General features: G+C 42.3%; 1 protein-coding gene across 6 annotated transcripts in view; it reads left to right on the top strand.

Moving 5' to 3' along the window:
• Positions 1–11,254, top strand: part of LOC139276343 (BCLAF1 and THRAP3 family member 3) — a 63,467-nt gene extending 52,213 nt beyond the window's left edge. For all 6 annotated transcript variants that reach the window (XM_070894186.1, XM_070894188.1, XM_070894189.1 and 3 more), the window contains 5 exons: positions 1,654–1,781; positions 2,680–2,803; positions 3,916–4,017; positions 7,272–7,427; positions 8,915–11,254. In XM_070894186.1, coding sequence (XP_070750287.1) covers positions 1,654–1,781; positions 2,680–2,803; positions 3,916–4,017; positions 7,272–7,427; positions 8,915–8,944 — 540 coding nt within the window. In that variant the 3' untranslated portion in view covers positions 8,945–11,254. The remainder of the gene's footprint in view (positions 1–1,653; positions 1,782–2,679; positions 2,804–3,915; positions 4,018–7,271; positions 7,428–8,914) is intronic.
• Positions 11,255–16,657: the final 5,403 nt, after the last annotated feature.

Consider the following 16,657-nt stretch of genomic DNA (forward strand, 5'->3'; position numbering starts at 1 on the left):
TATTGAGTCTTGTGAACATCATGAGACTGGTTAACCCACTCACAGTTCAACAGCTCTGCAAACCTGTGATCATACTCACTGGTGCATACATTACACCTAGTATAACTGTTTTCGTATGATTCGGAGTATAAGGCTGTGCAAATAGAAGTTGGAATCTCTATGTATCCATCACACTTTCTGGCATATGCAAAGGCACACTTACACCTGATTAGTTGAAAGATTACTTTTCATAAAACAGCAACAAAGCACAACTGAATGTCTAAGAAACCACGCAAACAAGTATGTACAATAAACACGATCAAGAAATATCAATAAGGGGTGAAGAAATTAGAATGGGGAACCAGTGGAATCGCCCAAACTTAAGTTTTTGGAAGTTCTTTCAGCAGTCATCTTGTTTTGTCAGTAACTCAACCACATTGTACTAAAGAAAAAGAAAGACTTATATTTATATAGCGCCTTTCACGACCTCAGCCCCAAAGTGCTTTACAGCCAATGAAGTACTTTTGGAGTGTGGTCACTGTTGTAATGTAGGAAACGTGGCAGCCAAATTGCCCACAGCAAGCTCCCACAAACAGCAATGTTATAATGACCAGATAATCTGTTTTAGTGATGTTGATTGAGGGATAAATATTGGTCAGGACACCAGGGATAACTCCCCTGCTCTTAAATACTGCCATAGGATCTTTTACGTCCACCTGAGAGAGCAGACGGGACCTTGGTTTAGCATCCCACCTGAAAGACGGCACCTCTGACAGTGCAGTACTCCCTCAACACTGCACTGGAGTGTCAACCTAGATTTTTTTTTTGTGCTCCAGTCCCTGGAGTGGGACTTGAACCCCACAACTTTCTGACTCGGGGGCAAGAGTGCTGCCCACTGAACCACAGCTAACAAGGTTTGAAGCATCATAACATTAAAAGAAATACATAATTCATAACCAAATATTCACATTTACGCCTTTTCTGTTTGAAATCTCTAATGTTTCCTTCTAGAGGCCTGCCCCACTTTCAAGTACTTAAATTCGAAGGGCCGAATGGCCCACTCTTGCACCTATTTTCTATGAGGCTTCCAACGGCGTTCAGTGAAGATCAACCCCAGTCTATAAGAATGTCACTCCCTGCACTACAACTCCAGAATGCATCATTGTTGGTCAGCTAAAGTCGCCTTGCTTGAGTCTAATGCATCCCATCATATTTGGAAAGGGGGTGCATAACACGCCATGATATTTTTTTTAAGATTGGCTGTGCCATGACATGCTATGTTTAAATCATTCCTTTCTCCCTCCCTCCCACTGCGTTCCCTATCTGCCCACCCTACTCCACTCCCTCGCCCAACTGCTCCACTCCCCGATCTGTGCCCCAACCTATTTGTGACCTTAAAAAAAAAAGGATTGTATGCATAATTAGACACTTTACAATTTGTTAAACACCCACAATAGAAAAAAATATATCTGACTACTCAATTATTCATCGAGGTAAACTGATCAATCTAGCATTGTGTTTCTGTCCTGCAGTTTTAACTTCATTCCCAGAAAAGCATTGTTGAGATGGAATTGATGGCTTGCAAAATATTCCTTGATAGTAAAAAATGAAGGATTTCTTTTGAGTCACCTATGCCGAATTTTGTTTCATTTGTGTATGCTTTCTAATACTCAGACAAGCACGTGGGTTGCTGTAAATCCAGATGACCTCCGTCATGACATAGAGCGAAGGAGGAAGGAAAGGTTACAGGACAAGTATGAGGAGCGCTATCAAGCTGCAGAGCACAGGTTGCTTTCTCACAGGTGACTTGAATTCATCTCTCCCAGAATATTAAGTATTTGTGCAAGATTCCTTCCACTTTCAGGACTTCACACTGGTCCTTGCTTGTCAGTCCACTTTACTGATCATTTAGTGGACTCGAAATTAAATATTGTTACTTTAGCAAGACTTTCAGCAGGGAACAGTGCAAATGTTCATTCGGAAGGGATTCCTTGAAGTGGCAGTGCAGGTTGACCTATACTTTTTCCTGTGGCTCTCCATGCCTCCTTGATGTGGAGCTAAGATTAAGAACTGGCTCCATTTTGGGGACGTGAGCATTAACTCATGTCCACACTCTGGCACAGTGAGATGGAGAACTTACACTATACTTAATTAAATGTAGTCATGACAGTAAGCTGCTGGCAGGCTTTCTGGAGCTGATCTATGTTTCCTCCTCAATCCAGCCAAGCAATATTCAGTGTTTCTGATTCTTATGTGGACTTTGCAATTCATGCTTGTTTGTCTATTGTGATACAGGAGATTTTGTTTCTTAATCCTCTCCCACCCCGAATTCAATCTAGTACGTTGTGTGGAAAGTATATTCACCCAGCTAGTCTGTTTCCAGCAACAGTAAACCTGTTGCCAACTGCAAAAATCCCATGGAAAAAAAATCAGTCTTTCATGATTCAGCACCAAACTGATCACTGATTTATTAGAACAAATATTAAACGTTATTCTATTCACTAATGTGGTATTCTATAAATAATTCAGACTGGACCTGCCATTATGTCGAGGGGCTAAATTGCCTATTCCTGTTGCTATGTAGTTTAAAGGAGTAATATTTTAGTATTATGCATCCTTTGTACACTTTCCTTGCTCTTGTATCTAATTCTTCGATTTGAACTTCGGTTGCCCAGAATCATATACTTTTTTTAAAATCAGATCGGAGAGGCGTGCCAAGCTCCGTTCGCCCAGTCGAGTGAAAGCATCAAGAAATCCACATTTTAAAGACCCATCAATTAGGCTTCCGGCGCATCGTGTGAGAATAGCCAAAAAGCCCATCACGGTTAGTAATGTGTGTGTTTTAGATCAGGGGTTCTCAACATTTTTGCTTCTGAGGCCCTCCTCCCGTGTTACAAAATTCCACAGACGCACAACATGCGGATTTTTTTCTGTATTAAAAATTAGTTGCACAATTAAACACTTTTTACTAACAATATCGATTTGCTGGTTTCCAAAATTACTTAAAGCCGTGGGGATAAATTTCAAAACCTTTATCAAGATACAGTTTCTATTGTGTTTTTAAAGATTGGGGGTGGGGTGGGCGCAGTGGAAGGAATACATAGTCGACTACTATACTGATTGCACACTGGTTTTTGCTTTTGGTGTACTTTAATTCTAAATGCTTAAAATAAATTTACCGTATTAAGCTGTCTTTCATCGTCCATATTCTTTTAAACAAATGTTGAACTTTGAAAGCCTGTGCTTAAATAAAATGTCTCTCGCAGCTGTTATAAAATATAAACCGTGAGAGACTGTTTCAGTTATAAAGCACCAAGTCCATTGTCTGCGGAGGTCTCAAGTTACAAACTTCTGCTGCTAGATGTGAGATCTCTTCCCCCCCCCCCCCCCCCCCCCCCGGGGGCCGGGCCCCAAGCTGTCTGGTACATGTACTTCCCCTTCACATTACCACAGACAGACAGATAACCAGGAATCTAGCAGTGAGTCCAACTGTTCCATCCTCCAGTTCCCCTTCCATAGTTCTACTAAACTGTAAGCTCTGTCTCAGCAGAAAACTCCTGCCAAACCCCATCACCGTGTTGCCAAATGTGAAGCCCCTATCTGTTCTGCCAAAGTCCAGGATCACCACCCACCCATGCTACTGAAGCACTGAACTGGCCTTTCCCAGTGCAACTAAACTCCATTTCTCCCCCCACCCCCCTTCACTATACCAGATACCTGCCTTCAACTGGTACATCTTGCATACCATTTTGTGGAATCCGTTTTAAAACTCATGCGCCATTTCCATAAGTGAGCACAGATGTGTTGCTTTATAGTAGAAATGATCAGTTTGAACTTAAAGAAAATAGTGGTCTTTACATGGAATTTGAAACATTCTACTCTCCATACATCTGGTTTCTGAAAATATATAGATCTTGTTTCAAACTGTTTCTGCAGGCGAAGCTGCACTTGGAGACTGCAGATAGAAAGCCTTATGTACCAACAAAAAGAAAAACGGGAGCGGCATCGGAGCCTAGAAGTTTTCCAAGACCATTCAAGGTATTTAAGTGTATCTTAACACATGTGAAACCCCCAACTGGACGTGCATATCGAAGTATCACTGCTGGTTGGAGGTCACATGAAGTTCAAGATATGACCTCTGCTTATCTCTGCAGGTCGTACATGTGGAATTGTTCTGGGTTTGAAGTAAACTCATTTCCGTGGTAGATTTTGTGCAGGAACCAATCTAGAGACAATACAATGTCGACGGATGTCACACCCTCGACTGCATGTGTGCACTTTAACATACCACACGTAGTCAGTCTGGAAGAAGCCAGCAGAGCTTTGCATCCATACAGCATCGTGTGAACATCATATAATCATGCAAATACCTCACTGGGAATCGGTGAGCGAAATGAAGAGCTCCATTTGTTTTGGACACCTGAATTTCCATAGTGTATACAAATTATACCCAACACTCTTAACCTGTGACATTCTTAGAAACTGCCAAAACTTAGTGCCACAATAAAAGCTATTGTGTGCATAATATTTCTCAACATTCTTCCTGGAGGGAACCCTGTATTTGTGATACAACATGTGGTGTAACGTATTTATTGAACTGCACTTAACAGTAGGGTTCCAGGACGTTGTCAATAAAGAAGAAAGACATAGTGCATTTCTATAGCGCCTATCATGACCACCAGACATCCCAAAGCGCTTTAAAAACAGTTACCGGTAAGTACTTTTTGAAGTGTAGTCACTATTGTAATGTAGGAAACACTGCAACCAATTTGCGCACAGCAAGCTCCCACAAGCAACAACGTGATAATGACCAGATCATCTGTTTTTTTTTTGTTATGTTGATTGAGGGATAAATATTGGCCCAGGACACCGGGGATAACTCGCCTGCTCTTTGAAATAGCGCCATGGGATCTTTTATGTCCACCTGAGAGAGTAGACGGGGCCTCGGTTTAATGTCTCATCCGAAGGGCGGCACCTCCGACAGTGCAGCACTCCCTCAGCACTGCACTGGGAGTGTCAGCCTAGATTTATGTGCTCTAGTCCCTGGAGTGGGACTTGAACCCACAACCTTCTGACTCTCATTCTTTGGAGGCAGAAAACCACTTGAGCACTAACTACAATATGTCCAAAGAACGAATGTAAAAAAAAAAAGTGCCAAACAAGCTTTATTATTGATTGCCGGTACTCCGTGCCTTTATCTAGGTCTTCTCGCCTTGTATTATAGGTAATCAATGAAGCAGTTTGTTAGAAAAGAGTCTTGACTACTATTGAGATTAATGGTTTACTGACGACTGGTAGAAAGTTTTGATCAGTAGGGATCCCTGGACCATAAGAACATAAGAAGGAGTAGGCCATTTGGCCCCTCGAGCCTGCCCCGCTATGCAATAAGATCATGGCTGAACTGATCTTGGTCTCAATGCCACTTCCCTGCCCGCTCCCCATAACCCTTGACTCCCTTATCGTTCAAAAATATGTCAATCTCTACCGTAAATATATTCAATGACCCAGCCACCACAGCTCTCTGAGGCAGAGAATTCCACAGATTTACAACCCTCAGAGAAGAAATTCCTCCTCATCTCAGTTTTAAATGGGCGACCCCTTATTCTGAAACTGTGCCCCCTATTTCTAGATTCCCCTACAAGGGGAAACATCCTCTCTGCATCTACCCTGTCAAGCTCCTTCAGAAACTTATACCTTTCAATAAGATCACCTCTCAGTCTTCTAAACTCCAATGAGTATAGGCCTAACCTACTCAACTTTTCTTCATAAGACAACCCCTTCATAGAAACATAGAAAATAGGTGCAGGAGTAGGCCATTCGGCCCTTCGAGCCTGCACCGCCATTCAATGAGTTCATGGCTGAACATGCAACTTCTGGAATCAACCTCGTGAACCTTCTCTGAACTGCACTCAGTGCTCCCGCTCCCTGAACAACTTCAGCAAATACCTGCCGCTTCGTACGTTGTAGTAATTTCATCCTTTCCCAGGGTTTACTTTGAATTTTCAGGGCTTGAAGTTGTCAACTGATATGGAGGTTTCTTCATGATCAGAACAAGATCAAGAAGGTGAACAAGACTGTTCGCAACGTAGTTGTCATATTTGATACTGAAGCCTTTTTCCACGTCCATAACATTGCCCACTTCTGCCCCTGCCTCAGCTCTTCTGCTGCTGAAACCCTCATTCGTACCTTTGTTACCTCTAGACTTGACTACTGCAACTCATTCATGGCTGGCCTCTCACATTCTACACTACGTAAACTTGAGGTCATCCAAAACTCGGCTGCCTGTGTCCCAACTCGCACCAAGTCCTGCTCACCCATCACCCCTATGCTCACTGACCTACATTGGTTCCCGGTTAAACAACGCCTCGATTTCAAAATTCACATCCTTGTTTACAAATCACTCCATGGCCTTGCCCCTCCCTAACTCTAATATTTTTCAGCCTTACAACCCCACAAGATGTCTGCGCTTCTCAAATTCTGGCCTCTTGAACATCCCTCATTATAACTGCTCAACCATCAGTGGCATTGCCTTTAGCTGTTTGGGACCTAAGCTCTGGAACTCCCTCCCTAAACCACTCCACCTCTTTCCTCCTTTAAGATGCTCCTTAAAACCTACCTCTGAGCAAGCTTTTGGTCATCTGCCATAATTTCTTCTTTTGTGGCTCGGTGTCAAATTTATCTGTTTGTCTTGTTACACTGCTGTGAAGCACTTTGGGACGTTTTACTATGTTAAAGGCGCTATATAAATAAGTTATTATTTTTTTTATCAGTTCCATTATTTTACCCAATATTGGTGTAAGATCCTGGAGTTATTAACAGATTATTTGTTGGAGATGGAGCAAGGTGTTTTAAGAATATCTTGGACATATTCTCTGATTACTAGTGTTCCTCGGAAGGTTAAATAAATTGAGTTAATCGTTGAGGACACAAAATGTGTAAGGGCTTTGGAAAGAATGGGGTTGATGGGTTGAGTAGCCTTTCAATTCATGCTTTCTTCTGTTTTTTCTTCATGTTAAATAATTTTTATTTGTATGTTGTAATATGCATGTGATTCTTTTAGTGGTTGCATTCAGCCTGTTGGGGAATACCCACTTACGATTGGCATTTAATAACTAATCTGATAACTATTTATAGTTTCAACTGCACCCCCTGTCTCTTTCTCCCCCCCCCCCCCCACCCACCACCATTTGTAAATTCCCTGGTCTGTCAAGTGCCCACAGAGACTGGTTTCCCTGTACTGACATGAAAATATTTTTTTTTATGGTTAAGCTAACACTGACTGGTTTTTGCAGCATTTTGCGAAAGAGTATTCATCTGGGCGAAAGAAAGGTTTCACTCTTGAATCCAAGTACCGGCGTATATATGGTGTTGGATTCGGACGTACCAGTCACAGGATATTCACTAAACACTACAGGGAAGGGATAGCAAGAAAAAGGAGAGATGAAAGGGTAAGGATTTGTGCATTTGGAAATTAACTTCTGATCTGATGGGAGGTATTTAGTGGGTTGCAGTTGAACCTCCACGTTGCTGATTTGATGCTTGTTGCATGCTTGACCTTCCATTTTCCCATTGCTGCTTTATCTCTCGCTTTCCCACTCCTCTTTCTCCTACCATATACAATTTATACACCTCAATCACATCTCTCCTCAGCCTCCTCTGTTCCAAAGAAAACAACCCCAGCCTATCCAATCTTTCCTCATAGCTAAAATTCTCCAGTCCAGGCAGCATCCTCGTAAATCTCCTCTGCACCTTCTCTACTGCAATCACATCTTTTCTGTAATGTGCTGACCAGAACTGCAGTTATTTAAAATATATATATTTGGCTGAAATGTTACAGAATATGATCCCTATATGTGGAAACAAAATTTGCAAAGTTACTGTATTCCCTAATACTTGAAAACTTCAACTTCATCCTCTTGCAACCTTCTCTTCCTTTATACTGTCTGCCTCACTTCCCAATCTTGTTGACTGGGGCTCTCTGCACTACCAGGCTCTTGGTCTGTATCTGTCCTTTGGCCACTTTAATCTGCCAGTGTTGCTTGTGATCATCACTGGGATATCACTGAAGCTTAATGGTGAATGTGAAATGTTCCTACTGAGTTACGGCTAGCGGTGCAATCTTTCCAAAGGTTGGCTGTGCCTAAAGAGAGCAGAGTGAATTGCTTTGGTTACAATCTGTCACTAATGGCAGAGCGAGTGATCTGAGGTGACCAGTTCAGAGCATCACAACATTAAGTGCATTTTAAGTGTGCTTTTTTACCCCTTACAAGAGTATTGGTGCCTGTCAATTTTACCGATATTGAGCCTAGCAGTGCAGCGGTACATTCAGCATTAATCTGTCCCTTGACCTGCCTTAAACACGAACTTTTATATGATGCAATTATTTCAAGTAAACTATCTCCATAGTGGTTTCAGTTTAATTTATAGTTTTAAATTTTAAATTTTCAATTAAGTGACTTCCAAGATTACAGAACTCCAATTGATCTCTTGGTTTATTTTGTATCCTTTTGTTCTCTACTTTTGAAAAAAGAAAGTAATGTATTGATTTCCAAATTCAGTTTAATACTTCTCCGCTTGTGTCAGCTGCATGATCTCCAGTATGCAAGTAGTGCAGCCCTGCATAGTTCAGTGTAAGTTCCAAATGCACCGTTGATTTGAATTCTGTAGCAGTGTGCAGGTTAAGAAACCTTGCTCTTCTCCTGCGTGACCCTCCCCCTGACAAAAGTCACAAAGAAATTGTGGTACAAAAGCAAAATACTGTGGATGCTGGAATCAAATAAAAACAGAGAATGCTGGAAATCTCCGGACCTGAAACATTAGCTCTCTTTCTCTCCACAGATGCTGAGATTTCCAGCTTTTTCTGTTTTTATTATAAGAAATTGTGGTACTTTGACACTGTGTACCGATGTACTTGTTGATTTTCTTTCTTGACTAGGAGTTGCCCAGCAGTACCACAGACAAGTAACTGGTGGGAAAGTGGAAGACTCAGATTCCCGCGTATATCTATGATGGGAATCTCCAGAGGACTACACCTTTCAGTTGAAGTAAATCCCTCTGCCTGTTGCAGACTGCTGTGAATGCTATTGTTTGTGCGCCTTGTTCTATTGTAGTTAATGGTGCATAATACATTTTCTGAAAGTACCCTGGATAATCTGTAATTTGGTTAAAATACTGTCTTAGTACGATTTATTACAGGCCACACTGTTCTCCAATTAATCTCAAATGTATCCTCTTCTGTCCCCTCCACTCCATTATTCAGAATGGTTCCTCCATGAATAATTTGTTGATGTGAACTGCACTGTGTAATAACAATAAATATTGTACACTAATTTGTTTCGATGTTATCAAAACGATGATGCGCCAAGGTTGGAAATAGTTGCATAGTGCTTTGCAAAACTGGAGATGTCGATCAGTGACTGAAGAAACAAGTAGCGGGTAGTGTTTAAAAATTCAGCTTGTGGATCTCTCTCTGATCTTTGCCCTTGGCTGTGGGAGACCGAGCAGGAGATGCTTGTTTAGTGGTGTACTCGTGTGAACAAAAGTACAAATGTTTTTGGTTATTTATATTATACACTTTGTGGCTGGGTTGACTTTGCTTGAGGGAGGGGGAAATGAATCCCTTGCTGTTGTCGCTCTTTTGATTTGAATGTGCGACGTGCAAGCTACATGGGCAAATAAACTGTGTGTTAATGTTTCGGTGCAAGAGATGTCCTTGTTTGGGACTTTGCTGGGTAGCTCTCTTCCGTTATATTCAGGTGGGAATTATTCTCCAATGGTACCATTGTGTGTGTAGGGTTAGTCGCGTAGAATAATTAAGTCGAGAAGAGGGCGAGACTGGGGTGTGGAAGAAAGGGATACAAACAAGAAAGGTAGGACTAGCAAGGCAGCAAAAAGGAGAGACCACAAGACAACAACATATAGTGTAAAAGGGAGAGGCATTGACAATTAAACAAGAGGCAAAGAATAGGGAGGGATGCAAATGGCAGAATTATTTACTATTAATGTCCTGGAGTCTGTGTTCCTTTGATTTCACTAATGTCAATTCATCGTGTGTCTCCTGTGTTGCCCATACGTGTACAGCTTCCAGACTGAGAATGTCTCCGTTCTTGGACCTGTTCTTAGACTTGGTCCTGTGTATCCAGATACCAGTGCTGAACCTATTCATGGTTGTAGATGGCTGTACAGCAAAGGTTGTGCCCTTGACTATATTTTCATAGAGAAGTTTGGTAGCGAGGGCCAGAATATGTTGGTGTTAACATTAAGTGCACGGAGGGGGGCTTTCCCCTACAGATGTCAGCGCTTGTGAATGACTAATTATAAAACAACCTAATGCGTTATTCCTGAAAGTGTGGAATAATTCCATTGGGGATCTAGTCAACATATAATTGTTATACAACTTGAATTTTTTCAATTCCATATTTTGCGCTTGGGTGAAGCACAGTTACGTTGGTGTGTTTCCCGTTTTTGAACTATTGCGGAGACTGCTGATTCGACCACCTGTTTGTGACCTTCATTGGGTTTGATTGAATGACGCCAAGTGTTGTCCCACTGACCATTGTGGCCATTTGTGCATTTATTGGAACAAGCCATGCTACGTTTCCAGTGATCTTTTCGATACGTCACCCACAGGTCAGCTCGTAAACCATGGGTAGGTAGTGTGGTGGTAACGCAGGTCAATATTTTGGGCGAGACTGAATCATTTTAAAATCTTAACCGTTGTAAAATTCTATGCAACCATTTCTACCTTGTATGGACGGATTGGCTTTAAAAAGTTTTTTGAACAAATTAAAACAGTTCTATATCCCAGCTATTTCTGGGGTTTTTTCCCCATCTGTAGTGAATTGTGCAAATGTGTTGGTGACTGTTTCAGAATGGTTTTCTTTGATCTACAAGGATACACCAAGCCTATACTGCGCAATTGCCCAGTAAACAACTCCAGACCCCACTGAAGTTAAGAAGCATTTCTACAATCCTTTGTCTGCAGATTGCTTTTCTGTGCAGTGATGTTGTGACCACATGGCAACATTTTGTTAAAACAGCTTTCCAATGGTTGACCATGCATAGTAATGCTTTATTTTAAACTGTTTTAGTATCCAAAGCTATGAAACTGTCGGAGGCAAGAGTTGGTTGAAATTCATATTAAGAATTTTATGAAACCATGTTCTTGCACTCCTGTGCTTTTACTTCTGTTATCTTCAAACTAACAATGTATCAAGGTACTATTCTTCTTTAAGCCACTTGTTTATTGCATTAAACTTCCTTCTGTTGCTTTAAACCTGTGTATTTGTCTTGTGTATTTCCACTATCTTCATACAGCTCAGAAGGGGGCCATTTCGGCCCATCGTGTCCGCACCGGCTGACCAAGAGCTACCCAGCCTGATCCTACTTTCCAGCTCTTGGTCTGTAGCCCTGCACTTCCAGGTATTTTTTAAGAATGGCTATTTCATTACAATGGGGCCGTGCAGCATTTAAATAAGGCATCCTGTACGGTCAGCACGACAAATAGCAAGCACATGTTAGGGTTAACATCATTGAATGTCGTGAGCGGCAGTGGCCTTATTGTGTGGAGTTTTAAAAATATATAATTTAATCTTTACTCACTACATCCTTTCCCTTTGGAACTCTTTCCCCAAACCGTTTTACTTTGTTATACCACGCTACCTTCAAAAGCTTTCTTCAGAAACCCCACTGTCTTCCCTTCCACCACTGCCTCCCCAGCCTTTTCCTTCTCTGCCCAATGGTCTTCCCTCTGCCAGTTAAAGTCCCATGGAAAGTCTTTTACTTTATAGGGCTTCTCTTAACTCAGCAATCCTTCACTCCTTTGAATCAGCTGGAAATGATCCGAATCTGTTTTTCAAGTTGAGCAGGGTTACAGGGTGGGGGACAGTTGAACCAATGTGGGTAGGGTGCAGAGATGGGAAGGGGGGTAATATACGAACAATGACAGGTAAAGACCCTCTGGTCCATCGAGCCAGTTCCACATAATTGCAATACCTTGTGTATCACAACACATACACTCCACCCCAAACCATGTGATCCCTGGGAGAGGCAAAAAATCAGATTTTTAAAAATCCCAGGCCAATTTGGGGGGAAAAATCTGGGAAATTCCTCTCCGACCCATCTAGGCGATGGAAACTAGTCCACGAGATCACACTGGCCATTAAATTCCCTGCAGTACCCACCTTCTGTAAGAGGTGATCTCTACCGCAGCCAGGACCCAATCTAGATTTCGTTTGAAGGAATTCAGTGGGTTCTGTTCAATGTATTGCATCTCTACCAGAGAAATCCTCTCTGCGCAAGGGGCTGGGGGAGGGAAAGAGTGCCGAGGGGGGGCACTTCATATCAGCAGGGATAGGGGAGGATTGAAGCATGGGAAAGTTGGTCAGCCATGGGAAGAGGAGGGGGCTGTGGATAGGGATTGCAGTTGGAGATTACGGCAAAAAGGGAAAAAGTAGGGTGGGGGTAGCCTCCGAGGAGGAACTGCCACTAGTGGGGGTTATGGGCTGGGGAGAAATGGAATTGACATCTAACAACAATTACATCTGACAGATTCCAGAAGGTAGCAGGCCAGGTAGACAAAGTATTTAAGAAGGCATACAGAATACTTGTCTTTTATTAGCCGAGGCATGGAATATAAGAGCAGGGAGGTTATGCTTTCAGCGTATAAAACACTAGTTAAGCCATAGCTAGAGTACATAAGAACATAAGAATTAGGAACAGTAGGCGGCCATCTAGCCCCTCGAGCCTGCTGCAGTTCTGGTCACCACATTACAGGAAGGATGTGATTGCACTGGAGAGGGTAGGTACAGAGGAGATTTACAAGGATGTTGCCAGGACTGGAGAATTTTAGCTATGAAGAAAGATTGGATAGGCTGGGTTTTCTTTCGAACAGAGGAAGCTGAAGGGAGAACTTTATTGAGGTGTATAAAATTATGAGGGGCCGAGATAGAGTGGATAGGACGGGCCTATTTACTTAGAGGGGTCAACAACCAGGGGCCATAGATTTAAAGTAATTGGTAGGAAGTTTAGAGGGGATTTGAGGGGAAATTTCACCCAGAGGGTGGTGGGGATCTTGAACTCACTGCCTGAAAGGGTGGTAGAGGCAGAAACCCTCACCACATTGGAAAAGTACTTGGATGTGCACCTGAAGTGCCATAACCTACAGGGTTACGGACCAAGAGCAGGAAAGTGGGATTAGGCTGGATAGCTCTTTGTTGGTCAGTGCGGACACGATGGGCCGAAATGGCCTCCTTCCATGCGGTAAATTTCTATGAACTGGGTTGGAAGCAGACATGCAGCCAGCAGGGAGAAGGGGGTTGCTCGGGGAGATGCAGCCGCGGTAAATAGGGAGTTAGGCCGCCTTTCAGTAGGGGAGATGGGGAGAAGAGAAGACAGCTTTGTTGAATTAAATACATGATCAAATGTTCAACGGAGAGGACTGCGATTCCCACTCACCGGGAGCCTCTAGGTCAAGAGGGGGTCAATGCGGCTATCAAGTAAAGGGTGCTCATTTCAATTAAATGCTGATAATTCCACAGTTTATCCCAAGGTTTCAGTGCCCAACGTGATCACTACGTAGGAGGCAAGATCCATGCACTGTGTGATGATTGTGTTTTAAATGCCCTGTGTGACTCATTTAAAGTCACAAAAACCCATAGGAATTGCGTGCTCCCTATGTGCACACGGCGTGAGGAGAATCCAACTTCCATATATTAGAACACAATCGAGCATTGGAACAGGACTAGGCCACTCAGAACCCGCTTGAGCCTGTTCTGCCATTAGATCATGGAGTTCAGGTACAGATCAGCCATTTACCTGTCTTTGTTCCGAATACCTTGATAACCTTACCCAATAAAAAATCTTACCGATCACAGTCTTGAAAATGTCTGTTCCCTAATGACCTTTTCGGGGGAGCGACGCAGATTTACACGACCATTTGTGTGAAAAGGTGTTTCCTGATTTCACTCAAATGGCCTACTAATGAGGTTATGCCTCTTGTTCAGGATTCTCCCAGCAGAGGAAATAGTTTCCCTGCATTTACCCAATTGAATTTTTTAAGCACCTCGATTCGATTACCCCTCAACCTTCTAAACTCAAAGGAATACAAGCTAAGTTTATTCAACCTGTCCTCATAACTTACCCATTAAGCCCTGATATCAAACATCCATGGGTTTAAAAAGAAAATCAAACCTGTTCACAAAGAAATCAATTCCTTGCACAAACAAAACAAAAAAAAATCATCTGGCTGCCTGCTTGTTCTTTACGCTTTGAAATGGTGGTTGATTCCTGTGCTGTCTATCCCCATTCTCTCCACTTCCTGGCTCCTCCAACGACTCTCCTCTGTTGTCGAGCTGGGTGGGACTATCCTTGCCTGGATCCATTCTGAATCTCTCTCACCAAGATCACCTACTTCCACGCTCCGCCATTGGTGGCCAAGCCTTTGGCTACCAAGGCCTTGAGCTCTGGAATTCCCTTCCTAAACCTCTCCGCCTTTTTACTTCTCATCCTTTTAAGATGCTCCTTAAAAGCTATCTTTTGGTCACCTGTCATAATATCTCCTTATGTGGCTTGTTGTCAACGTTTGATAACACTTCTGTGAAGTTCCTTATGACGTTTTACTACATTAAAGGTGCTATATAAATGCAAGTTATTGTTTCAGCTATTGATTCCCAAAGATTCTGGCTGGATAATCCTATAAAAATATAAATGCATGATTGTAATGCGTATGTTGCTAAAGCAATAAGCAAATGTCTCAAAATAACAATTCTCAAACTGCCCTGGTGGTATTTGAACTCGAGTTATGAGTCCAGTAATGTAAGCACTACCCTACTGTACCCTCACACTTCAAGTAGGTAATAAGTGATAAATAGCAAACATACTAGTCAGCTTAGCCTTGATGTTGTTTCCTCAATTACTGATCAGTTCAATGGCTTGTTTCTGCACTTGATAAACACCTCACATCCATCTTCTAAGGTTTCTTATCTCCTTCTGACTGAGCATTCAAGAAATGGAGCAGGATGTCAGACATTGTGCTATTACACGGAGATACCGATTTAATTAAATTAATCTTCAAACTTATTGCACTGTACGCTCGCCTTGCTGTGAACTTAAAACCACTTAATTCAAATCAAGCCTCGCCTTGTGTAGCGTTTACCTGCCTTTGGAGAGATTGAAGAAATACACAAGCCAAGTGGATGGAGGGCGGGCAGCGTGAGCCAGCTCCCATTTAAAGTAAGGTACTTCTGGATGGGAGTGAAATGGAGAAAATATCCACACAACTGAATTTATAACAAGCAACCTCTCTTGTACCATGAAGTCCTTCACACATTTTAGATTACAATGATTTGGTTAAGAAGGTATTGCCTAACATTCTGTAGGTTTGTAGACCGTTTACTCGGGGGGGTATTTAGTCACTACAGTCGCAACAATTTGGTGGGACTTCGAGTATTGAAAGAAAGTCGTCGACAAACGTTACGTTTAAGCCAAATAAACTTTATTTCCCAAAGTAGAATTAAAGTACAAACAATTTATAAAATAGCACATAAGCCTCACTACTTGTGCTCATATTACCCGTTAACAGAGGTGATCAATCTCCGCCACTGGTGTCCTGCTTTAAGCTCCCGGCTTAAGGTCCAGCTTCTCTCGTGTCCTGCTTTAAGTTCCTAGCTTAGGGTCCTGCTTTAAGCTCCGAGCTTACGGTCCAGCTTCTCTCGTGGGTGGGTCGTAGGTTCTCGCTGCCTAGATGGGGTTTCCCCTCCTGGTTTATACTATTCTATAATCTGTCCCATCTCTTTGATTACACATTGGTCTGCCCTGGTGATTATTCTAAACTTTATTTTCCATGATAAGTTTATACTTGTTACTGACTATGCTAAGGAAGATTGACCAAACTTCAGTTTCAATTGCTAATTTATTTCTATGTTCAAGGCACCTTAACTCTCGGGTCTTCCCATCTTATGTTGCCATCGCCTGCATATTTCTACATTCCTCCCTTTAATCATGTTAAATCGAAGATTATCATGGTCACCCGTTCATATCGTTATAAGGCTTCTCTCGTCTTGATTTGTGCAAAGCTTGATAAACCTCTACATTCTCAAGTCTCAGCTTCAGCCCCTTTTCTAGTTTCAACATATTTCTCCATGTGAGGCATAAGCATACGGACACCACCACGATTAGGCTCACTAACGTATGGGAATATTCTGATCCAGGGATGGATCTTGATGCTGTTTCCCCAATTCCATGTGTCATCCCACCAGGTGTCTACTGGAATATTTTTTATGCCTTGGTATTTTGTTCCACCTTTACATAGGTTTGATATACTAATTCCGGCTGGCTGTGGATCCTAAACAAATGTTCCTTTTCCAGCGCGATATTATCATATTTGGCAAAGTAATCTCTCAGATGTCCCCTTAGTTTGTCAGTCACGTTGATTTCCATGCTGGCCTTTGTATGTTGATGATGGCTTCATTCCCCACTCTCATCGGTATTTGGGGATGCAGACAGAAGGTGGAATCCTTTATGGGGCATACTCTATTCCCATAAGTTTTTTTCATTTGATGCAGTAAGCCCTGTTTCCTTGGAAACTGGTTCTTACGATTGATTTGGTAGTTGCTTCAATCTTCATGGTGCAATTTACGGTTAGGTTTCCTTTGAACCCACACCTGGCGGTGTTGGTGGA

This window comes from Pristiophorus japonicus, chromosome 11, assembly GCF_044704955.1.
Source record: "Pristiophorus japonicus isolate sPriJap1 chromosome 11, sPriJap1.hap1, whole genome shotgun sequence".
Taxonomy (NCBI): domain Eukaryota; kingdom Metazoa; phylum Chordata; class Chondrichthyes; family Pristiophoridae; genus Pristiophorus; species Pristiophorus japonicus.